The sequence below is a fragment of the Neophocaena asiaeorientalis genome, unplaced genomic scaffold, assembly GCF_003031525.2.
Source record: "Neophocaena asiaeorientalis asiaeorientalis breed wild unplaced genomic scaffold, Neophocaena_asiaeorientalis_V1.1 scaffold91, whole genome shotgun sequence".
NCBI classification, from domain to species: Eukaryota; Metazoa; Chordata; class Mammalia; order Artiodactyla; family Phocoenidae; genus Neophocaena; species Neophocaena asiaeorientalis.
In genome coordinates this window covers 5,893,135-5,918,739 of record NW_020173198.1, presented here as the reverse complement: position 1 = coordinate 5,918,739, position 25,605 = coordinate 5,893,135, and the positions used below count along the sequence as shown (strand labels likewise).

The following is a 25,605-nucleotide window of genomic DNA, read 5'->3' as shown; positions in this document are numbered from 1 at the left end:
GGGCGTCTCCCTGCCTCTACTCTTGGCCTCCATAAATCCATCATTCACTGTGGCTACAGTGGGACCTTATCGCCTCACTCCTCAAACCCTTCAACAGCCCCTTCACCTGCAGCATAAAGTCCAGGTTTGTTAACATGCCTCACAAGCTCCCTGGCTACCTTTCTAGCTTCCTGAGTCCATTCCCCATGGCATAATCATCTGGTAACACTGAGTTGTTTGTAGTTCACACCATACTGTCCTTGCTGCCTGGAATATCCTTCACTTCTGCTCTGACCTCCTCACCTTGCAAGACTCAGCTAAGTTGTCATTCTTCATGAAGCTTTTCTTGAACCCCGTGTTGTGCTTGCCCATTTGAGCTTCCACAGCCGAACTCTGAACACACCCTTTCAATTTAAAACACAGTATTTAAATTAAATCACTAACCTGTGCACTTCTGAGGGGTGGGGGCCTCACGGCAATCATTTTCACACCTACTACGTCAAGTACGTACTCAGTGTTTGTTCTACTGTTACTAACTTAGATCTACTCAGTTTTCTTACCTCTTAAAATCAAGATAACATGTTTCCCAGGGTTCCTGAGTAAATTAAATCTTTGTGAAAATCCATCTATTACCTATGATGTGCTTGCAAAGTATTAACTCATTTGAGGTTAGAGACAGTGAGAAAAGAATTAGTATAGGAGAGAAAATTAAATCTTTTATTCAAATGTATTAAAAGGTAGTAACGAAGTTAGCGAAACCCACTACAGTAATAGCATAAAAAGGTATCTTTAAAAGAGAAGTAATGGTGCAAATAGTTACCTTATATAGATCATGAATACATACTCTTAATATACTCAAGAAAGCTAGGCAAATAAATATTTATAGATTGGGATGAAGTTTCCAATGATACCACCAGATTAGGACTTTAAAAATTGCCGTCTCTCAAACCACTTAGGCAAAGGTGAAGATGATGTACTCAGTAAAGCTGTGTTGTTGACTCTAAGTGACTTGTGAAAATGCAGGCACTGGTATCAAGGGTGCATGTGAGAATGAAAAAGCACAACAGCATTTCTAAATTAGCGTTTCAATAGGCAGATACGTGAAAATAAAGTATTGTAAGTAGCATAAAAAGTAATTGCGTATTAGTATACTGAGTTAACTGAAATTTACTTTTACTATGCAAGCATCATTGACTAAAATATTCTAGTTGTAAAATAATTAGTTCTTATTTCTAAAACTGATCTTTATAAGATAGGAAAAAATATGCCAAACAGGATATATCAAAATAAATATTTATTAACATTTGAAGCTTTATGTAGATACACCTTTAAAAGCAAATGTGCAAATGTGAGGAATTACAAAAGTCAACCTAAAATCCGTTTCTCCCAAATAAGTATAAATGAACATTCAAGATTAGTAGGGCCCCTACCAACAGAGTAAAAAGTCTGTCTGAATGAATACAGGTAATTATTTTAAATGACTTTCAAATAGTCTCCTTTATAGTAACAACTCCAAAAAGTAATAAGAGGCCGAAAATACCCAGAACACGGTGTTTCAACCTTACCCTAACTCAGTAGTAGCGGTATACAAATATATTTCCATCTTTCTGTCCAGCCAGCAAATGAGAATCTGCACCTGACCATTTAACAAAAGACCAGTTCTGGTCAGAGACAGGTGGAAGGAGAGCAGTGCAATGACCTAGGAGTAAGTCCCAAATGGCAATGGTTCCAGAAGTTAATACTGCTGCTGCAAAATGATCTTTCACGTCACCTTCCAGGAACCTAACAGCAAGCAGAGAAAAGACAATTCAGATCACATATCAAAAAAACAGACAAAGAGAAAAAACCATGAAAACAACAGGCCCAAACCATGCTCTCAGGAAGAACAAAACTACCTGGAAATAGGAATGCCTGTGTTTGCAATCCAGGACTGCTGGCTATAATCACTAGAGACCCTGCCTGTCTCTCTGATGCACCTCTGTATCCCCTGCACACCAGCTCACAGGGGCCTGCCTCCCACTCCTCAAACCAGCTGAGCTCCGTCTCACCTAATTGTCTTCGCTCTTGCTCTTCCCTCTCCTTGGCAGCTCTAACCCCAGAGCTTAGCCTGTCTGGGCTTTGGTCATCATTCAGGCCTGTCACCTCCATAGAAAGGTCATACCTACTCAGAGATCTGAGAGCGCACACACACATACACCCTGCTCCCTCTCTACTGCAGCATCTCTGTTTATCTTCACAGCACTCCTCACTATGGGAGATTCTCCTATTTCCGTGTTTGGTCCCACAAAAAATGTAAACATCGTAAAACAAATCCGGTTGTCTTTTTAAGACAGGGCTCTGCAGTCAGCTACCGGGGTTTGAATTCTAACAAAGTAAGAGATGTGCAAACCTGGCAAGTCATTCCACTTCATCAGTAAAACAGGGATATGATGGTATGAGTACCTACTTCATAGGATTGCTGTGAAGTTTAATGAAACAGTTGATATAAAAAGCTTAGCACAGTACCTAACACACAGGAAGTGCTTAATAAAAATTAATGATTATTCCTTACTGCCATATCACCAGCACCTTGCACAGAGCCTGGTACACAGTCAGCCCTCAGTGAATATTGTGAGTGAACTGAATGATATATTTTATCTCTGGCTCGCACCCAACCTTGTATAGCTGATTCCTAGCCCTTCTTTTGAAAATCCATCAAGTTTTCCTTGACAGTCTCTCCCCAACCCTCCACTGCCAATTAAGGTGCCTTTCCATCCTTTGTGCTCGCCAAAAGTGCAAGCCTCATGGCACTGTGTGCCCTGAAGAGCAGTCACTAGTTGTTTCTTTTTTCAACAGAAAAAGGTTTATTGCAAAGGCCAAGCAAGGAGAACAAGTGGCTTGTGCTCAAAAACTCGAGCTCACTAGGTTTCTCTTCTAACTTCCGTGAGATTAGAAACAGTAGTGCTTCCTACAGGATTGGCCCCAAATAGGCTTTCAAGATTTACTAAACAAATGGGTTTGAAAAGTGACAAAGGAAATGTGTGACCAGGTAGTTATCTGTATCCTCAATTTCTAGGCCAATGACTATGGTTCTCTCTTTATATCTAAGAAAACAAGCACATACTGCAGATGAGAGTTCTGAGGTCCTTGCTGACCTACGAGCATCTGCAGAAATGCCACAGCTGGCTAAGTACATAGGGAGAGAGACTTTTCAAACATGCCATGATCTTGCAAGCTTTGCACAAGATCCAAAGAAACATAGAAATATACATTGTAACTATCAAGGTTCCTTACCCTTGTGAGTTACTAAAGCTAAACTTTGTGATCCTGATTTACCAGGTCTATTTTCAAACATTAATAAAGGCAGTCTTCATAAATGATACTTTCAGATGTTGCTCGGTTCGCCTAATATCAGCACTACTTCAGAGCTTTACATAGCTCAGAAAACTGTTGGGATGACAGTAACTGTGGCATTGGGAAATAGATCTTCTCATCAGTCAACAGATAAATATTTATCAAAAGATAAATATCAACTGCCTCCATGATGGAGATTCAGTCAAGATTTCAAAGTAAAGGTATCTTTGTACATCTAAAACTTCCTTAATTTAGGTTTCATGAAAAGAACATAAATTATAGTAAGTTTTTTGTAGAGAATATTAACTACTTTGTATTTGAAATGTTTTTGGTATGGGAAAAAACAGGGCTTGAAAACACATAAAATACCTATCCAGTGCCATACTAGTGGGGATCATAGGATGTAGGGAATCTGAGGTTTGACTCAGATCTACTAAACTTCATACTTCATCCCACTTCTTTTTTTTGGTGGTACGTGGGCCTCTCACTGTTGTGGCCTCTCCAATTGTGGAGCACAGGCTCCGGACGCGCAGGCTCAGCGGCCATTGCTCACGGGCCCAACCGCTCCACGGCATGTGGGATCTTCCCGGACTGGGGCACAAACCCGTATCCCCTGCATCGGCAGGCAGACTCTCAACCACTGCGCCACCCGGGAAGCCCCCCATCCCACTTGTTAATGTTCTTTACTATGATCTGTAGTATGTCATGTTTCCATTCATGTCAGTGACACAAAAATATCTGGTTTCTGTATTTGCACAAATGCTTCTTAAAATGTCATACTCATTAAATGGCAACAACACACTTGCCTTCCAGCCTGCCCTTGAGGAAGGCAGTAGAGCATCACGCCCACACTCAGGGTCGTCTTTGGGTTAATGACAATCAGCTGAAACACAGGGCTTCCCAACAACTTGCTCTCTTTGGCACAAGGGTGACTCAGAACAACAAACAGGAGCCCCTGATTTAGGAGAAAAATTAATAACCAAGTAAATCATCAAGAGTATGTGGGGAAAAAAGCACTGGCAGAGACAAAACTAAAGAATTACAGGAACGGTCAACAGGCTCTTAAATTTCCAGGATTTAATCCCTGGCTCACTCTTTTCCAGGCAGAACTGTTGAGGGTATCACTGAGCTGGACTTCTGGCTTCTCCAGCAGAGGGCTCCCCATGACTTTACAGCCAGTCTTTGCAGGCATGACTAGCTGACTTATCAGCTCCCTCCCCTTTACAGCCTACTAACATCTCATGCCATCTCTTTGGGAAAATGCTGGCATAAGAAAAAAGGGCATATAAACACACGGCGGGAGTCCTCAGACTAGAAATGTTCATCTGTAAGTTGGTTTTTGAAAATTCAGAAGACATTTTCTCATAAAAACAATCTTTTAAGTGGTGGCTGCATTTTCAGGCCAGTTTGCAATAGCCTATTTATTTATAGAGTAAAAATGACCAAAAAAGGACAACATCACCTATAGTTGTTTCTGTGGGAGAATGTGTTACAGACCTCTCCTGGCTTTAAAATTACATGTTCTAATAATAACATTATTGCATGTGAAAATATATGTCACACATACATGTATATATACATATATATGTATGTTGTACGTTGAAAGTAGTTATTTTGGGGGGTAAAATAGGGAAAATTAATTATAGGGCCATCTTAAGATTAATAACATTCATTTCTAATTCATCCATTTCTATCAATGGAATGACTGAATTCTTATAATGAGAATGAATTACCTTTATAATTAAAAAACAACCAAGAGTCAAAAAATGTTACATGCTATACACTTAACTAGGGGTTGGCAAACCGTGGCCTACAGGTCAAATCTGGCTCAATGCCTATCTTTGCATGGCTCATGAGCTAAGAATGATTTCTGCATTTTGAAATGGTTGGAAAAAAGAGGAAGAACATTTTGTGCCACATGAAAATTATATGAAATCCAAGTCTCAAAGTTTTATTGTCCAAAAAGTTTTATCGGAACATAGCCACACGATTTGTTTACGTATTACCTCTGGGACTCGGGGCTGTAGTGGCAGAGAAGAGTAGCTGCAACAGAGACCATGTGGCCTGCAAAGCTGAAAATATTTACCATCTGGGCACTTAACAGAAAACGTTTGCTGATTTCTGTACTGAACTATTAACTATTATTTCTGGAGGTTGGCTTCATGGAGAAATTTTACTTCCTATCTTATACATTTCTGTGTTAAATGTTTTAATATCAAATAGGTATTAATGTTGTAATAACAACAATGTAAAATTATTTAAATGCCTAGTAGGTATATTTAAGCAGTCCAGAAATAAATTCAACCCTCTTATTTTAAGATGAAAAAAGTTAGCCCCTGGGCTTCCCTGGTGGCACAGTGATTGAGAGTCTGCCTGCCGATGCAGGGGACACGGGTTCGTGCCCTGGTCTGGGAAGATCACACATGCCGCGAAGCGGCTGGGCCCGTGAGCCATGGCCGCTGAGCCTGCGTGTCCAGAGCCTGTGCTCCGCAACGGGAGAGGCCACAGCAGTGAGAGGCCCGCGTACCGCAAAAAAAAAAAAGTTAGCCCCAAGATAATGTGATAGATTATCTAAGATCACACAACATTTTCTTTGTGGCATACGGGATCTTAGTTCCCTGACCAGGGATTGAACTCATGCCCCCTGCAATGGAAGCGTGGAGTTTCAACCAATGGGCCTCTAGGGAAGTCCCTAAGATCACACAACTTTTGAGTTCATTTCCACAGATGCTGCTAGACTAGGGAAAGATGCATCCTTTGTGTTCAGAGCTTCTGGGTGCTGATGCTCACAGAGCTGCCACTGCGGCTGGGCCGGTCAGTCTCCACACAGCGCTGAGCTGGCTGCTTCTGCCTCTGCTCATGGCTCAACAGTGGATACTCAGGCAGTTATCCCTGACTCCTGGACAAATACCTTCACCCTGTTCAGATGTTAACACTGGACTGTAAGCCAAGTCTATTAACGCAATGGCTAAGAAGCTGTGTTGAGTTCTATGTGAGAATCCTAAAGCCTCAGAGAAAAACATGTCTAGGACCATTTAATCATCCTTCCTAAGGGCATTCATTCACATCATAAATCATTTACGGCAATGTGGTTGGGAGTCAAGTCTGATAACAGGCATACTATTTCCAGGTACAAATTCACAGCTGGAAATCAAGGTTTGCCCTTAAGTCATACAGCCAGAAATTTTACCCAGTCATATTGTGCCATCACTTATTTTCACTGATAAATTTTAAGAAAGAACAAACACTGCTATCCAATTTTGAAAAAAAAAATAGGCACCAGGAAGGGTCAGGTAATTACTACTTACTAAGTTATTGCTCTCACTCAGTGAGGCCAACAGTAACACACAAAGTGGTCCCAGCAGATCATTACTTACCATTTCAGAATAAGCTTTGTGACAGACTGAAGCTTGGTAGGAATCACCAATGTGCATCTTTTTCAGGAGTTGACCAGTTTTTAAATTCCTTGGACACAAAAAATAAATAAGTTGTAATATTCTCCCAGCAAATTGGTTTTGACATAATGTTCTCTTATTTATCACAGAATCCTTTAGGAGGTGACCAAGGGAAAAACTAAGAGACACAGCACCTTAGTTTTGTTTAGCCACCAATTTAGCTAAAAATAAAACTATAGTTTAACTTTGCCAACAGTGTAATTTAATAGTTTAGCTTTAGATCGAATCTGCTATGCCACGAGGGATAAATCTTTTCACATTCCATGAGAAAAGTTTTCCATTATCTCATTTTACTTGTATTGAAATTAGGCACATGGCATAGCTCTATTATTAGGATTTTATCACTCTTCTTGTTATGCCTATATTTTCCATGGAAGACAATGGTCAGGAAACCAAATTTGGTTAGGGGAGAGACTACACCTAAAATAGACTTATAATTATGTCTCTATAATATATGTTTATACTAGAGCTAGACCAAGATAATGGAGAGAAAAGATAATGTGGCTAGTCCAAGACAATGGAGAGAAAATGGACTGAGATGGGATAAAAAATGGAAAAAGGAAGACAGGAGAGGGGGTGAATACAAAGAAGAAAAAAATAAAGTTTGTTGGAACCACTCCTTAGCTTTATTGAGGATTTGTGACACTGATTAACTGTTCTACCATGTGACTCTACTGGTGAGAAACTTTCAATTGGCTCCCCATTAACCACAAGATAAAGTCCGAATTCTTTTTCATGGTACTTATAACCCTCGTGAATCCAGCGCTGCAACACTGTTATTACTCACTGCTCCCTTACTTGAAAGCTTCTCATTGTCTGGACAAAATATTGTGCATATTCCTGGCTCTATATCCTTGTTCAAGCTATCCCTCCCAACGTGCTCCCCATTACTAATTCTCATCCCTGTTATTGACAATGCCCATCTATTCCTTAAGGCCTAGATTATGTCCCATCCCCTCCCAGCTGTATGAGCTCAATTTAGATTCCATCGCTCCTCCCGGTCTGCACCAGTCCACAGAAATCTCCTCTCCTCCAATTCCCTATAGTAGTATCCATAGGCCTCATTTTTTATTTAATATATACTGTAATAGGGTATAATATATTCATTCAACAAATACTTCTGAAGTTTCTATGCACCAGGTACTGTGTATAAAAACTGAAGAAAGAAAACTAAATTCTAATGTACTTATGCAAGGTTTTCCTCATATAAAGAACACCAGAATGGTTTATCCCTTACAAAGGTTAGTACAAGTTCTGTATTTAGTAATTGCGTTTTCCCCAAATCCCAAAGCACTCTGTTTAAATCTCTATCACTTTGACCTTATGTAAACTGTAAAGGAATTATATACTTTGAATTGCAAAGCAATCTTATTTCCCTACTAGATTTTAGGGGCCTTGGGACCAAAATTCATATCTGATTCACATCTGCATCTCTCACAGAGAATGGTACATAAGTAGAGACTCAAATACCTAGTAAATAATTGAAAGATGGGTGTTCCGTTAATATAACTTGATCAAGATTAAATATTTAGACCTTCAGCAATAGTTTCAAAAAGGACCACTGAACCTTGATTATAACATGAATCACTTTAGACATCTAACAAATCAGGTCAATAGGGAAGGTGAACAAATACTATATGTAAATGTAAAGTTATACAGAGCCCAAAAGGTAAATGATAGATTTTGATAGACATCTGTGAGTAACTACTCTAAGCAAGGAGCTAAGACAGACACTGAGAATAGATATAAGATACAGTACCTATCTTCAAGGACTTTCATAATACAAGGTAGTATATGCTAAGTTAAAAATAAGGGCAATATGAACTCAGAGAGGAAAACATCAATGAGGGTTGAGGTGCTACAACAGAACTTAAGGCAACTTAAGGCAACCTTAAACTTAGAATTTAAACTGATACTCACAGGTTAAGTATAGCGGTCCCTTCCTAGCCTCAAATTCCATTGTGATCCCTTATCTATGAAATGCCAAAGGCTATTATTATTAGAAGGGGGGAACTGAAGGATGGAATGAAAAAAGGGAGTGAAGGAATGGGGAACAGGTGGAGAGGAATTTTTGTGAAGCATAAGGGAAATGAAAGCTGCAAAAAGCAAAATGGGCCCCATTGAAGGTTTTGTTTGTTTGTTTGTTTGTTTGTTTTTCCATTGAAGGTTTTATTTTTGGCGGCGGGAGGCAGGAGGACTGGGAGGATGAGTATTTATAAAGTAATAGTATAAAAGATGATCTGGGGGCTTCCCTGGTGGCGCAGTGGTTGAGAGTCCGCCTGCCGATGCAGGGGACTCGGGTTCGTGCCCCAGTCCGGGAAGATCCCACATGCCGCGGAGCAGCTGGGCCCGTGAGCCATGGCCGCTGAGCCTGCGCGTCCGGAGCCTGTGCTCCTCAACGGAAGAGGCCACAGCAGTGAGAGGTCCACATACCGCAAAAAAACAACAACAACAAAAATGATCTGGAGGTTGAATATTGATTGATGGAAAGGAGACCAATTACTAGATTATATAAATAGTATAGGAGCCAAACAATGAAAGTGCAGACTACAGAAAGAGCAAAAAGAATAGAAAAAACAAGTTTTATTAAGAACACTGTTCTCAAACAAGACCTATGTGTGGAAACCCTGAGGAAAGTGCCTAAAGTGGAAACCTGCTCCCTGAAGACAGCAGGACATCTGAAAACAAAGTCTTCTGGCAGATTAGGTCATGGTCAAATTCCAGAGGCTCCCTGGTGGGGAGGGGACAAAGTTTCTCTCAGGGGTCATGCTTTCCTCATTTATTCCTAGAGGGTTAGGACTGGAAAATGTGGAACAGGCAGGTAGCAGTGACACAAATATCTTAACTTTCTTTCACCAAGACCCATTCTGGCCCCAAGGGAATAGTTAATGGAGAAGCCTTCTGAGAAAAAACAAAAAAAAATCAACCTATTCTCCTACTACAAATTAACCTTACAAGTGCCTGTGGCCGGGTGTGGTTCTCTTCCATGGTCAGGAAAGAGAGGTGGCTGGGGACTCTTCGACTTCAGTTTCCCTACCACAAATGTGTTAATTTGAATCTTGAAATCATGTTTTATACATCTAGTAATTCTGGATAGTATTCTAGACATTATGAATGACACATCACATAAACTGCATTCTGTTAGGTTCCTCTGAAAAATATTGATTTTTTTCCCCCTAGTAAACAGTGAAATTGGCTAAACTCAAATTCCAAATGCCGAAAACCCAGTTCAGTTCTTTTTGCTTTACCTGGGCTGCTTCAAGTCTGTCCTGCATACATGCAGTTTAAAGGTCAGCCAGATATTTAGGTAGAGAATATAGCCAGAGTTTAGAGCTCCTTCTCTGGTTCTCTACTTTTTGGGATTTTTCTTCCTTGCTTTCTAGCTGCTGTAGTTACCTTGATCTCTATCCTTCATTCCTTTAAGCCAGCAGGACAGAACACTTTCTATCAGGCTCTTAATAACTGAGTGTGCAGACCAGGGCCTGCCCGCTGAACAGGAAATTCACCAGTGACATTTCCTTCTTCTAAGTATTGAACTTCCTCCAGCATATTTCTTTTTTTCTTGCTCTCTAGTGCTTTCAGATAGTTGATTTTTATATTTTGTGCAGAGTTGATAGGTATTTTAAGTAGGAGAATTAGTCTGAGAAAGCTACTCAGCCATTAACTTTAAGCAATATTTTTTTTTTTTTTTTTTGTATTTTGGCCGTGCGGCGAGGCACGTGGGATAGTTCCCCAACCAGGGATCAAACCTGGGTCTCTGCAGTGAAAGCGCCAAATTCTAATCACTAGGCCACCAGGAAACTCCCAGCAGTAGATTTTTGTCAACAAAAACAAATTTCATTTATTTTAAAATTGTCTGCTTGGACTGTCTGAATTAATCTTGTTAAGACAAGTATATAGCATTTGATAGTAAACAAACAAAAACACAATCATATTTACAGAGTCTCTTATTTAATCTTAATAACCCTGTGAAATTAGAGGTAAATCCTTATATTACAGATGAGGAAACTGAGGCCCTCGAGGGAAAGCTTACCAAATGACAATGTTGTTCATTATAGTGGTACCAAGCAGAGCTTCCTGCATCCCTTGAACCTCAGCAAAAGTTAGTATAGTCTCTTCAGGGTGCATCAAAAACTGTTTTTCTTTGCTTCTGCATTAAAAACAGTATTAAAAATCAGCACTTTCTACCAAAGCAGTTTCTAAGCAGCCCTTCTACATATTATTGAACTATGCATAATAAACACTAACCTAATGCCAGAAAAAAAATTTCAGCCAGAAAACACATGTATTCTAAACTTTCTACAATGAACATTTATTACTTTCATATTACCTACCTGGATATATTGCAAGCACCTCAAATTCATCATATCCAAAATTAAACTCACCAGCTCTCTCTTTAAACCTTGTGTTTCTTTCTGCATTGCTATCTCAACTAACTGTTCCACCACCCACCCAAGTGAGCAACCCAGAAACATGGACTTTATCCTTGTGTCCTTCCTCTCTATTTACTCAATCACCAAGTCCTAATGACTTTATCATCTCATCTCTCTCAAATCCATCTGTTTCTCCCCATCTCCACTAATGCTTTCCTAATTTAAGCAAACAATTATTTATCTCTTGCTTATTTTACTGTAACAGGTCATGGATTAAATAAGACAAACAAGGTCCATGCCCTCCGTTATTAGGAAAGACAAATAAATAATTACAATAGGGCTTCCCTGGTGGCGCAGTGGTTAAGAATCTGCCTGCCAATGAAGGGGACATGGGTTCGAGCCCTGGTCTGGAAGATCCCACATGCCTCGGAGCAACTAAACCCGCGAGCCACAACTACTGAGCCTGTGAGCCACAACTACTGAAGCCCGTGCGCCTAGAGCCACTGCAATGAGAAGCCCGTGCACCGCAACAAAGGGTAGCCCCCGCTCGCCGCCACTAGAGAAAGCCCACGCACAGCAACAAAGACCCAACACAGCTAAAAATAAATAAAATAAATTTTTAAAAAATCAAAATAAAGTGTAACAAGTGTATAACAGACATAGAGGATGCTATGAGTTCCATTTTTAGCATGTTGAATTTGAGGTAACCACGAGATGTCTAATAAATAGGCATGCAGGTCTAGAGGTTGAGAAAGAGCTCAGAGTTAGAAATATATGTTTGCAAGTAGCCAGCATCCAGATGGTACCTGAAGCAATGGAAACCGAGTTTGTGAAACCAGAAAAAGGTATAGGATCTTGAGGTATTTGTAATACTTAAAGGACACACAGAGATGTCAAGGGAGACTGAAGAACAAACTACACTTGCTGAGCCTCTCTGCTCCACTGCCTTCTTCCCTGCCATGTCTGGCTCCACCCCCTGAACTGCTTCTATGTTATAACCCAGTATTGAGGCAGAACCTGCTATACTACACATACAGCGGAGAAAACAAGATGCTACTGATTCAACTTTCTCTGAAACCCTGTGATAAAATCATTCTTGATGTAATAGTTAAAATCAACCAATGCTTTTCTTACCCTCCATCTTCTGCAAACGTCGTGATTTCTACTTGTTGATCACAAAGGGTCCCACTGCTACTGACTAGCCTCCTCTTTGTCAGGCCAAGCACAGCTTTTATATTTCCAGAACTCAGGAGCACTTGCTTTTCACTTTTACCATCAGGAGAACAAAGTAGTGCCCTAAACCAAATATAAGGAAAAATGCAGAGAAGTCAGGAGTAAGTCTTTAATATTAAAGAACTAGGTTCAAACTTTAAAAGGAAACTTCAGTTAGGGATGTCATTGATAGTTTTGTTTGTTTGTTTGTTTTTTTAACAAATCTCTCTTTAGACTAAATTTAGATTCTTTCAAGACTCAAGACTAGGTTATAACTTGTGCTCAAAACAAGCTGAGGGGCTTCCCTGGTGGCAAAGTGGTTGAGAGTCCACCTGCCGATGCAGGGGACACGGGTTCGTGCCCCGGTCTGGGAAGATCCCACATGCCACGGAGTGGCTGGGCCCGTGAGCCATGGCTGCTGGGCCTGCGCGTCTGGAGCCTGGGCTCCGCAACGGGAGAGGCCACAACAGTGAGAGGCCCGCGTACCCCAAAAAAAAAAAACAAAAAAAACAAGCTGAGAAAGATCAAGGGAAAGAAAAGAATACTCCTTGAGAATTACATACCTGATTTCTCTGATTTCCAAATTTCCCAAAGCCACACACACAAGATTACAAACATCCGGCACTAGAACTATCTGTAATACTGGGACCTAAATAAAACAAAGCAGACAAAAATTATATTTGGTTGTTTCATCTTTAATTAATCTAAGTTTTCCAAAATTTGTCACATTCCTTTCTAGTGTCATTATACCAGGATAGTTTCCAACATCTGAACAAATGTGAAAACGTTCAGCAAACACCCTCCTTTTATAAGCTTAAACCCAAATAAGCTATGTGCATAATAGTGTTTACTGTGGCATTTATTTAACACAATCTATGCTCTAGCAATGGGAGAATAATTAAATAAATTCTGGCATGTGGATGAATGGAACAATCTGTAGCCATTTAAAGTAAGTTTATTCACTGAATGAATATTTATTGAGCAACACTCTGCAAAGCACAGTGCTAGAAGCCGGGGGTATACTGGAGAACAAGAATGAAATCTGCCAAGACAGTAGTAAATCTTAAGCATTCTCACCAAGAAAAAAAAAAGGAAACTGTGAGGTGATAGATGTGTCGATTAACTTGATTATAGGAATCCTTTCACAGTGTGTATGTATATCAAATCATCACATGTGTACATCACAAATGTACGCTTTAAATATATTACAATTTTATTTGTCAACTATACCTCAATAAAGCTGGAAAAATAAAATTCAAAATAAACAAATAATTAAGTATGAAGAATATGTAGAAACCAGGAAACATGTTTATATGGTAGGAAAAGGCAGGCTTAAAAATTTTAGGCACACTAAGATTGCAACCATGTAAGATATGTACAAAGGTAGACAAGGACAGAAGAAAGTATATACAGAAAAAAAAGCAGAAATAACATTTTGGTGAGAGGTAAGGAACAGAGGTATCAGCAAGTTTAGAAATCAGAATAGATATGAAATTCCAAGCTCCTCCAGCAGATCTAGCGTAAAAATGCATCTCTGGATAAACATATGATAAAGCAAATAAAGCGCAGTGTTAATTGTAGAGACTAGATGCTGGGCATATGGGTGCCCCTGCACCATTTTTCTGTATGCTTGAATATTTTCATAATAAAATGTTGGGGAAAAACCGCATCTCTGTGCTCTGTCTTGCATAGTCATAGATCCCATATTTTTGGTAAGCTGCACATCTATATTACCATGCAAATGATTGGAAAGATCTCTTTCAGCTATAATATTCTGACTTACCTCTGCGAAGTGCCAGGAATAAATTTTTTCCCACTGCCAAGTATCCAGAGGTTTCCAAAGAGAAACTACGTATTCACAAGCAGTTATGATACACCGCTCTTTGAAACCAGCTATTTCCCACCACATGGCACTCACATCCACAGAACAGGAACCTGAAGGATTCTAACACAGAATGGCAACAACAGTTATGTTAAAGGGATCCTTGGGGACTGTTTAATAAAAAGAACAAATATGAAAAGTAATGGATTACAAGGATTAGATGAAATACCAACTAAATGTAATTAAAATTTTATGCAGGTCAAAAGAAAGAGCTTTGTGGGTCTTACGTAACTACAACAGCTGTCCATACACACTTGCAATGATAGATTTTAAAACATGTAGCTCCAGACTGGAAAAGATTCAGATTTAACCACAAAAAAATAGACCATAAGAACGAACTGGAACATTAATTAGCTCCATAAGAACCTTTGGAAATGAAACATTCTGATGAAGCACCCATGGGTTGAAGAGGGAATAAAACTGAAAGAACATATTATTTCTAAATGAACATGCAGAATGTGGTGGCCAAAGCGGTATGCCCCAACCCCCCGAAACAAAAAAACCCACAAAACCTATAATTATAGAGGTATTTATAAAGTAAGCAAGCAACTCAAGAAGTTAGTAAAAGAACAATGAAATAAGCACAATGATAAACAGAAGGAAGGACTTACTAAGGATAAAAACAGAAAAAAAATGAAATAGGAAATCAAAAAACTCAATTAACAACACAACCAAAAACCAGTTTTTTTGGAAGACCTATAGGATGGACAAACCTCTTAAGTCTGATATAGGAAAAAAAATACTTTTATATAGAAATGGGGAGTGAGAATGAGAGAGGCTTAACTGCATATACACAGACCAAAAAGCTATAAGAATAATAAATAACTTTTTACCTACAAATTTGAAAATATGAATGAAATGGTTGATTCCTTTAAGAAACTAAGTTATTAAAACTGATTCATGAATAGCTTTGAAACAACATAGGTATCATTATGTGTTTTTTATAGAAGAGGAATCTGGGGCTCAGAGGCTAAATGATTTGTCCCACGTCACACAGCCAGTGATCTGCAGAAATAGTTTATGTGGATTTAAAGCTCTTTCTTCTACACCAGTTGTTCTCAACTAGAGGCAATTTTGCAACCCTCCCCTGGGGGACAGTTAGCAATATCTGGAGACACTGTTGGTCATCAGTACTGGGAAGGGGGTGTTACTGGTAGAGACCAGGGCTGTTGCTAAATACCATACAATGCACAGGCCAGTCCCCTACAAGAAAGAATTATCCAGCCCCAAATGTCAACAGTACTGAGATTGAAAAACCCTGCTCTACACCATCCTACTTCAAGTATAAAAAGTTAACCAGGACAGGGATCTAATCCACTTCTCAGGATTTACCAAAATATCATTAACAGAATACTATAATTTATATTTCTCAGAACCATATATAACACATAGCATATGAAAATTAACCATTCACTATGTCATATCCTAGAACTGCTACCCATTTTCTTACAAATCACCACAAGTGATTCTTCTAGAAATACTACATCATTTGGGTAGGAGAGTCATGAATGACCCCCCTCTCTCTCTGTCAAAATACCTGATTTAAAATTTAGATACAGAGTTAAGTTGTTCTTGGCAATAGCTTGACATATAAACTTCTTCAGAAGATCTCAAAATATATCCACAGGTAAATATTGTGGAAAACAAAGAATTTAAATTTTTCTGAATCTATCAAGTTTTTCTAATGATCAAATTCTCTGCATTTTCCTATCAATTCATCACATTTTTCACATGTAAGACACAAGACATAAGTTAACAGTCTTCCGACCTTTAACTTTGAAACCAATTGTAGGGTGCCTGGGTTTAAGCTATCACAAGCAGGAACGTCTGCTATTTCAGTCTGTGGAAACAAAAGTCACATAGTTAATTTATACTTTATGTATGATATCTGCCTGCATCACTCACTCATCAAACTATTTCCTATGTTTTATTTTCTATGGTAACAGCGGCAAAGTTCCAAATGCAACAGCTTCATTGATAACAGAGAACAGGATCCCGTATATTTAAAAATATATATATTTTTAATTAATCCTAATTTCCCCAGAATGAACTTAATGTTTATAGTGAAGCCATATCACAGAAACATGTTAAAACATTCTTAAACACTGAGGAACTGATGTGTAAGGTGGTCACGCTGTCCATATTCACTAAGATACTTCATTTCTTCGGAGAAAATTTCACAAAGGAAGCAGTCTGTACCTGTTCAGTGGAATGTTTCCGTGATTCCTGGCACGTGTTTCCACGGAGCTGATTTTCTTTGTAGGTTGATGACTCGATGGGTAGAGCTGTTGCTTGGGGACCAGAGTCACAGTCACGGGAAGGCTCTCCTTCCCTTCCTGCCACATGCAGGCTGCTATCTAATTTTGGTGGGCTGCTCCAAAATTGTTTATGGTCACTAGCAAGGCTGACTGTGGCTTTTAAGTGAGAAAGCTGGGGTGTAGAGCAAGCTTGTCCAACAACCTCTGCAGACATCTTTTCTCCATGGGCTTGGGAGCCAAAAGCTGGAGTAGAGCCTAAGACGGGGAAAGCGGGTGAGCATAGGTCTGCTGTCGGTCTGTCATTATCATCAGATGCAACAGTATTTACAGGAGTGAAAAGTAAAACGGATGAAGAAAGGCCCTTCTCCTGAGGCTGGCTTTTTTGGTTTGGCATTTTAGGATGTGCCTTTCCTGGCAGGATGATCAGTTCCTCTTTCCCATCCTCCTTCTCTATAGTGATTTGTTTAGGGATCAGTTGCTCCACAGCAACACAATTTCCCCCTTTAAGATGTCCCTCTCCATATATTTTTGATCCAAAAGGCTCCATCAGCTTTTCTGAGCAAGACTTCAGTTTTTCAAGCTTAAGAGGCCCAAAGTCTTCATCAGGTAACTGAAAGTCTGTGATTTTGAGAAAAGGCGACAGATGCTTTAAATTTAGCATTTCACTCTTATGAACTGGAGAACTGAAAGCATCATCATCCAAAGATAAATACACGTAATTACTGTAAGAAAGGAAGTCCTCTTTTTGATAATGACCTTCCTTCTCTAAAACAGAAAGCAACAGAACAAATACCCAACAAGAGACATTAATTCCCAACGAAGAGTGAGATTCTAAACTCCAATATAGTGCAGAGTTCATTACTTTTCCCACCCATGACTCTGAAATCTCAGTGAAGAGTTCAAAAATCAGCCACAGGTTAGTGGTTAACTAGCAGCTCCTCCTGCAGGAGCAAAATCAATGTGGTGCTGACAGCACTAGCTAGAAGGGAGATGGGGGTGGAGTCCCAGCTCTGCCACTGATTCGCTGTGTTACCTTGGGCAAGTCAATTCACTTCATTTTCTTTGTCCCTCCTAGGGGAAGTGGACTAAGAATCTCTCAAGTCCTTTCTGATCCAGAACTATGATTCCAACAGGCTACCAGAGTACAGTCTACAAAATGCTGGCCCTTCTCACTGAGGAAAACTTAGTCCCATTTTCAAGCAAAGAGTAATTTACTAGACTTAAAGCAACAGGAATTCTGTATCACTCAAAGTGTAGCTGCATCCAACACCTAATAAACAGATAAGAAAGCTGTGGTTCATGTATACAATTGAATATTATCCAGCCATAAACTGATACAAGCTACAATGTGGGTATATCTCAAAAACTAGCTAAGTAAAAGCGGCCAGACACAAAACGTCACATATTGTATAATTTCATTAATATGAGATACCCCCAATAAGTCAGTCCACAGAGATAGAATACAGATTGGTGGTTGCCAGGGACTGATGAGAGGAAATGGGAAGACACTGCTTAATGGGTATGGGGTTTCCCTTTGGGGTGATGAAAGTGTTTTGGAACTAGATAGCGGTCATGGTGACACAACACTGAGAATGTACTAAACGTCACTGAATTGTTCACTTAATTTAAAAAGGTTATTAACTTTATGTTATGTGAAGGTCACCACAAGAAAAAAAATTTTTTAATGTACCTGCAGGTTACTGAAATCACAGCAGATTATTTCAAAGTATACAAAAGAACATTTCAAGTTTATTATTAGATTGCCCTATATTCCCATTCCTTTGTTTTCTTTTTGGCCTAAAAAATGATAAAAAAAAGTCATGATTATTATTTTTAAATTAATTAATGAATTGTAGCTCACAGACCAAAGCCTGTGTCCAGGGGTATAGAGCAGCTGGCTGCCTGTGTGTAAATAAAATTTTATTGAGATGATCACATTTACATATTGTCTATTGTTACTTTCACACTATACTCATGTAGCTGTGATGGAGCACAGAGACTATACTTCATATCTGGCCCTTTACAGAAAGTCGCTGAGCTCTCACACAGAACTGAAGTGAATGATCTAGATTTTGTGCTCAGCTTATCAGATATAACTCCTGAGTAAATGAATAAAGAAGTTTAAATTATAACATGTCACTTGATATCCTTCAAAATCTGTGTCCTACAAACCCCAGAGAGACTGTATTAGATATTTTACCCCCAAAAGTGGCTCAGAACAATTTCATTTTGCTAGACAATCATCCCTAAGAGTTTGTCAGGGGACTCTTACTCTGACACAGATTTAATTTTATTTCAAAAACATTTCCTATATTAGTTACTTCTCCCCCTGGATAAAAGACTGTATGGTACCTGAATAAACACTAATTTTAGGTAAATATCCAATATATTTTCCTTCTAAGTGTCAACTTTTTCACCCATATTTGTGAACTCTGGCACCATCCAGCTAGGGTTGAATTCTGACTCTGTCATTTTAAAGACAGATTACTTTGATCTCCTTGCCTTAGTTTCCTCATCTGTAAAGTGAAGATAAAAATAGATTCTACCTCATGTACAGTTGGGGTGATGATTCAGTGAGTGTATGTACAACATTTAGAAAGTGCCAGGTACATAGTGCTAGCTACCACCACCATCAACCACAACTCAATTTACCTTTACCTCTCTTCTTACCATGAATAATTGTTTTTCCATTCTGATCTTTGTGCAAGGCAACTTCTTCCTTGGACCTATTAACACCTGATGTGCCAGAAGTTGGCAAAAGTAGTTCATGGCGATCTAACAGAGGGGTGCAGACTGACTTTCTTCTTCCTTTGCGTTTTCTACCAGATGGCTGGGTAACCGCCTTCCTAGGAAAGTCATTTTTAGTGGGGCCAGCGGGAGAGCTGACTTCAGTTAACGAGAGAAGTTTCTGAGGACTTTTTGAACTTGGTTGTTCTGCGTACGTGTCCGACATCATAATTTCACTTTGGTTAGTTTCTTCATTGGAAATGTTTAACTTTTTAGCATATTCCTTATTTTTATTTTTAAAGCCCTTTTTTCTGACATCCAAATGACTTTGTATTACAGCCTCCAGGGCTACTTTCCTCTGGCAATCTGACATGCGTCGTGTTGTTCTAACATAATATTCTGCAGGAAATAGAAGGCCTTCAAGCACTGTGCAAGAATGTATTTGATTTTCTGTAGAAACGGGAGAAATTACTTCTAGGCTAAGACTCTTAGACTGACTTAGAACTTCTTTTTCCAGACGACTTTCATTTCTACCACCAAGAGCATTATTGGGAGATTTAAAAGACATCTCTGTGTGATTTTGTTCTTTTAAGTTTTGGTTTTCATTTGCCACTAAGTTATCGTAGGTGAGTTCATTTATAGAATATGAATTACCTGCCTCCAAGTTAGGGCTTCTAGGCGGCCGGTCACTTGCACTTATACTTTTGTTTACCTCTGGGTTATCTGTAAAGACAGTCATTTTTTTGTTTTGTGTCTCTAAGTTTACAGGCGAAGCAGGGCTAATGTTTTCTAAACTGTGAGTAGTAAGTTCACAGTTACTTTTAGGAGGCTCATTCTCGAGGTGCTGACCACTACTGCTGACTGATGGAACATGCAAAGGAAGAGTAGTCACCCTGGGGAAATTATTTCCTCTTAAGAGTGCATCAACATCTCTCTGCGGTTTGGCGTTTGGCAGAATTAATACACTCCCTACATTAGTTCCTGTAACTGGTGCTGGAGAATCGGGAATGTCAGACTTAGGACTTGACGGGTAAGTTCTTATCTTAGTTACAGGTGTCTTAGGATTTTCTCTATTGATTTCTTCCTGTTCCTTTAGTCTTTTTCCAGAGAGTATGAGCGAATCAATATCAAAGAAAGACTCTCTCTCCTGTGAAGTAAGTGTTCTCTCCTGTTTCTTTCTTCTCCCTAGCAGCTTACTCTGCCTTTTCTTACCATCAGGGCCACTGACCCCGTACGGAAAATGTTCTTGGATATCATCTGATCTTTGTATGCATGATCCTTCTGCTGGGATTCGTCCAGGGCTAAAGGACTCAGGCTCAAGGTCAAGTGTGATAGGTGTCTTTTCTCCAGTTTCTTTATCGACGTGGGTGTTGATTTGCAACGTGTCACAAGGAGATACTTTATTTTTAGGTTCTGAGGAGAAAAAATTATATAGTTAATATTTTCCTTTTAAAATGACATAAAAACTACCCCATATTTATTTTTAAATATTACATATAAATACTACAAAACATTTATTTAAAAGAGAGTCAATGCTATTTCGTTCAGACAGATCAAAGTTCAAGGTTTTTTTTGTTTTTCTTTCTGCGGTACGCGGGCCTCTCACTGTTGTGCCCTCTCCCATTGAGGAGCACAGGCTCCGGACGTGCAGGCTCAGCGGCCATGGCTCACGGGCCCAGCTGCTCCGCGGCATGTGGGATCTTCCCGGACCGGGGCACGAACCCGTGTCCCCTGCATCGGCAGGCAGACTCTCAACCACTGCGCCACCAGGGAAGCCCGAAAAGATTTATTGCAATCATCTTTTCTCTTAGTTTTGTCTTCTAGCTTCATTGAAGTACAACTGACAAATAAATATTGTACATATTTAATGTGATGTTTTGGTATATGTATATATTGTGAAATGTTGCTACAATCAAGCTAACATATCCATCATTTCATATAGTTACAATTTTTTGTGTGTCATGAGAACGCTTAAGGTCAGCTCTCTTAGCAAATTTCAAGTATACAATACAGTATTATTCCTTTTTTCTTTTTTTAGGGCCGTGCAGCACGCAGGATCCTAGTTCCCTGACCAGTGATCAAACCTGTACCTGCTGCAGTGGAAGCATAGTGTCTTAACCACTGGACCGCCAGGGGAGTCCCTACAAGGGACCACCAGGGAAGCCCCATGTCTTTTTTTGGCTAAAGTAATTTTCGTATCACTTTTCTTTTCTTTTTTTTTGCCGCACTGCACAGCATCTGGTATCTCAGTTCCCTGACCGGGGACTGAACCCATGCTCCCTGCATTGGAAGCGAGGAGTCTTAACCACTAGCCCACCAGAGAAGCCCCTCATACCACTTTTCTACTTCATTAGCTTCCAATTTTATGATTATAAATTACCTGACTTCTAACGTAAGAAATGATTATTGTTTTTTATTAAAATGTTCCCAGCCAGACTTTTTTCTTTGTGCATATATAATTTTAAAAAATCATCTTTCCGGGCTTCCCTGGTGGTGCAGTGGTTGAGAGTCCACCTGCCGATGCAGGGGACATGGGTTCGTGCCGTGAAGCAGCTGGGCCCGTGGGCCATGGCCGCTGAGCCTGCGTGTCCAGAGCCTGTGCTCCACAATGGGAGAGGCCACAGCAGTGAGAGGCCCGCATACCGCAAAAAAAAAAGTCATCTTTCCAATATTTAAGCAATAAATATAATTGCTAAAAGTTAAGAGAGGAAAAGAGCAACTAAATATGCAATCCAACTGAAATACAGTTTACTGCTCACAGAATGGGAGAAAATATTTACAAATCATGTATCTGATAAGGGTCTAATAGCTAGAATATATGAAGAACCCTTACAACTCACCAATAAAAAGACAAATGCCTAATTAAAATATTGGCAAGGACTTGAAGAGATATTTCTCTGAAGAAGATATACAAATGGTCAACAAGCACACAAAAAGATGTTCAACATCATTAGTCACTAGGAAATGCAAATCAAAACCACAATTAGGTACCACTTCATGTCTACCAGAATGGTTATAATCTTAAAAATAGAAAATTACAAGTATTAGCAAGGATGTGGAGAGACTGGAACCCTTGTGCATTGCAGTGGGAATGTAAAATGGTACAGCCACTGTAGAAAACAGTTTAGCAGCTCCTCAAAAAAGTTAAACATAGAATTATCGTATGACCTAGAAATTCCACGCCTAGGTACATACCTGAAGGAACTGAAAATATATGTCCACATAAACACTTGTACATGAATGTTCATAGCAGCATAATGGCCAAAATTCATAATAGCCAAAAAGTAGCAACAACCCAAATGTCTATTAACTGACAAATGGATATACAAATTATGGTACATCTATATAATGGAATATTATTCAGCTGCAAAAAGGAATGAAGTACTGATGCATGCTTAGATGAATGTATAGATGGATGGATGACAGTTGAAAACTTTATGCTAAGTGAAAGATAGTCACAAAAGGCCACATATTGTATGGTTCCATTTATATGCAATGTCCAGGATAGGAAAATCCACAGGGACAAAAAGTAGGTTAATAGTTGCCCAGGAGTTAAGGGTAGGATGGGCACAGGGTTTCTTTTAGGGGTGGTGAAAATGTTCTGTAATTAGATAGTGACTAGATTATACAATTTTTTGAATATACAAAGAACCACTGAATTGTACACTTTAAAGACTCTACTGCTACTGCTTATCTTCTGACTGTGAGAAAAAGAACCACAGCCAAATTTACCTGGGAAATAAATAATAAAGCAAGTATAAGTGAATGGGCTCTCTTTACCTGTGTCGGTTAGCTGCGTTGAAACTTCCTGCTGGAGCGAGGAATCTTGTCCTTCTACTGTTCTCTTAATGGAATTCTTAAACTTCTCAGCTCTCTGGGCACGCTAGAGAAAACAAAAGCAGCTCACGAAACAATTTTACAAAAAAGAAATAAATTTTGGTTAAAAGCTTTATTAAACGAAGAGCTGTTTTTATATTCTTTGTACCACAATACCAATTTGAGAGAATAAGATTCACTTACCTGAAGGCGGGCCAGTGTCTTGCTGTATTCCCTTTTCAAGAATGCTAATTTTTCCTTCAACTGGAAGAAGAAAAACACCAAACAAAACTGAGCAGGTGGAAAGGAGGCGTCAGAGAGAAGGGATGCAGTGCCTATCAGACACAAGCCTGCGGCGCCCAGCTGGCCCCTCATCTAGAGGCAGTGGAGGAAGCGGCACTGACTCATTCTACTTTCAGTTCTCACAGAACATCAAGCTCTATAACATCTCAGCATCTCTGCATAAGTTGTTCCTATCACCTGGAGCATTTCCTCCCCAACTCACTTTGCTAATTCCTACTGATTTCTCAAGCCTCAGCTTAGATTTTTATTTCCCTGGGGTGAACTTCTAGGTCCTTCTCCAAATCCAAGTTAGGCATTCCACCTCTCCTCTGTGCTTGCTTTATCACAGTACTCATTACACATATTGTCTGTTTGCTTCTGTTTCCTCCCATCTCACTGTGAGATCCTTGAAGGTAGCAGGGGCTGTCATCCTCAGACAGTCATTCGACTAATGAATCAGTCACTGGTCCAGGTATTGGTTCATGAATCAGTCATCTCCAGCACCTAGAACAATACCTGATACCTACCTGTACCGTGTGTCAGTTACAGTTCCAGGGGCTAGGTATACAGAGTGGTCAGGACCCCTGCTCCCACGCAGCTTACACATAGTGAGGGGTACAGATAATAAACAAGGAAACAAACAGGTGAGATGATTTCACATGGTAATCAATACCTAGACAAAAAGGGTGATGTGAGAGTGTCTGGGCTACAGGAGAATGGACTACTTTAGAGACAGTGGTGACGAAGGCATTTCTGAGGACTACCATTTGAGCCCAGACCTGAAGGAGGAAAGAGCTAGCTTTGGGAAGATCATAGGGAAAGCAATTTGTCCAAGATGACACAATTCATAAACGGCATGATTCACACCTAGACTGCTTCTCACAGCTTCCTACTTATCACCATTCTTATCAACGTCTGAGAATTAGCTTGTTGACTTGTAAATGACCTCTGTCACCCCCACTGCAAGGCAGAATGGGATAAGAGGACTGATGAGTTATTGTGAATGAAGAGTTTCAGCACGGTGCTTGGAAGAGCCAGCCCAAGATGCATTCAAGTTAACATTCGCCGGCCCACGTACAAGGTGTCACGTATAAGGATATGCAGAGCAGCACTGCTGTAGAAAGAAAAGCTGCAAACAACGGCTCTCGACAGAGTAATATGTAAAGAAAAGGCGGCACTTCCACGCTGCAGGATACTATAAAAAACTTTTAAAAATAAGGTAGGTGGGCTTCCCTGGTGCCGCAGTGGTTGAGAGTCCGCCTGCCGATGCAGGGGACACGCGTTCGTGCCCTGGTCCGGGAAGATCCCGCATACCGCGGAGCGGCTGGGCCCGTGAGCCATGGCCGCTGAGCCTGCGCGTCCGGAGCCTGTGCTCCGCGACGGGAGAGGCCACAACAGTGAGAGGCCGCCACAACAGTGAGAGGCCCGCGTACCGCAAACTAAATAAATAAGGTAGGTAAACATGGACTAATGTGGATGTTAAACACGGAGAAGGAAAACGGAAGTTGCAGAACCATCCGGATCATACCATTCACGAACATTCACCTTTCCAAAAAAACATTACTTTTTGGTGGTTAAAGAACACAACTGCACGCCTCCACACCCCCACCGCCCGTTCAACACGCGCACGCGCGCGCGCACACACACACACACACACACACACACACACAGGTGCACAAAAAGGTCTGAAATCCAGATTCTTAAGAGATTTACTTAAGGGGGTGGGGTGGGAGAAGCCAAGATTGAAAGTGTGCAAGGTGGGCTGGGGAGGGTGTCAAAGCGAAGTTTAGCTTTATCTACAGTTTTACATTTTGTACTTTTGCATTTCTGCTGTAAAGAAACTTCGTTCTTCAAACGCCACCATGGAAGCACAGGGCTCTCCCACACTTTCACTTCCTGTGCCCCCTCAGTCCAGGGAAGTGGGTGAGAGGTCACTGCCGCCCTCTGATAGTGGAGGAAACAAAGACAGGCCTCAAATCCTACGAAAGGGGGTCAAAGTTCTGAGTCAACCCTTCCCGCATCCCCGGCACCTTTTCCTTCTCCTCACAGCTGAGGGGCTTCCCAGGAGGCTCTTCCATCTGGCCGGCGGCCAACAAAAAGAGCATCTGTCGCTGGCCCCGGGCCTGCGGATACGAGGAACCCGGCTGGCCCTAGGCCCCGAGGCTCCCGGGGAAGGTACGGGGTGCCCGGGATCCAGTCAGCCCATGGTCAGCCGGCCCACGCGGGCTGGGCGCACCAATCACCCCTTCCAATTACATCCGCCACTCGGCCTGCGCACGCGCAGTCAG

General features: G+C 40.4%; 1 protein-coding gene across 6 annotated transcripts; it reads right to left on the bottom strand.

Moving 5' to 3' along the window:
- Positions 1-1,256: 1,256 nt before the first annotated feature.
- Positions 1,257-25,567, bottom strand: PALB2 (partner and localizer of BRCA2). Of its 6 annotated transcripts, XM_024744435.1 has the most exons (13): positions 25,348-25,567; positions 23,240-23,299; positions 23,000-23,102; positions 19,163-20,632; positions 16,434-17,257; positions 16,003-16,074; positions 14,136-14,297; positions 12,916-13,001; positions 12,275-12,436; positions 10,801-10,917; positions 6,690-6,777; positions 4,119-4,267; positions 1,257-1,761 (listed from the first exon to the last, which is right to left on the bottom strand). In XM_024744435.1, exons 1-13 carry the CDS (start codon positions 25,420-25,422, stop codon positions 1,551-1,553), a joined length of 3,579 nt encoding a protein of 1,192 aa, XP_024600203.1. In that variant the 5' UTR covers positions 25,423-25,567; the 3' UTR covers positions 1,257-1,550. The 6 variants fall into 6 exon arrangements, with proteins under 6 accessions (XP_024600203.1, XP_024600202.1, XP_024600205.1 ...); XM_024744434.1 differs by lacking the exon at positions 25,348-25,567 and having other exon boundaries at positions 23,240-24,621; XM_024744437.1 differs by lacking the exon at positions 25,348-25,567 and having other exon boundaries at positions 16,434-17,110; positions 23,240-24,621.
- Positions 25,568-25,605: the final 38 nt, after the last annotated feature.

What these genes read in the sequence shown, in the direction of transcription:
- PALB2 (XM_024744434.1), bottom strand. Translation starts at nt 23,410, where the DNA reads ATGAGGGGCCAGCTGGGCGCCGCAGGCTTGTGTCTGATAGGCACTGCA. An exon ending in AGACACTGGCCCGCCTTCAG is followed by an intron (nt 23,103 to 23,239) that starts GTAAGTGAATCT and finishes TGTTTTCTCTAG; the next exon opens with CGTGCCCAGAGAGCTGAGAA. An exon ending in GGAAACATTCCACTGAACAG is followed by an intron (nt 16,075 to 16,433) that starts GTACAGACTGCT and finishes TTGTTTCCACAG; the next exon opens with ACTGAAATAGCAGACGTTCC.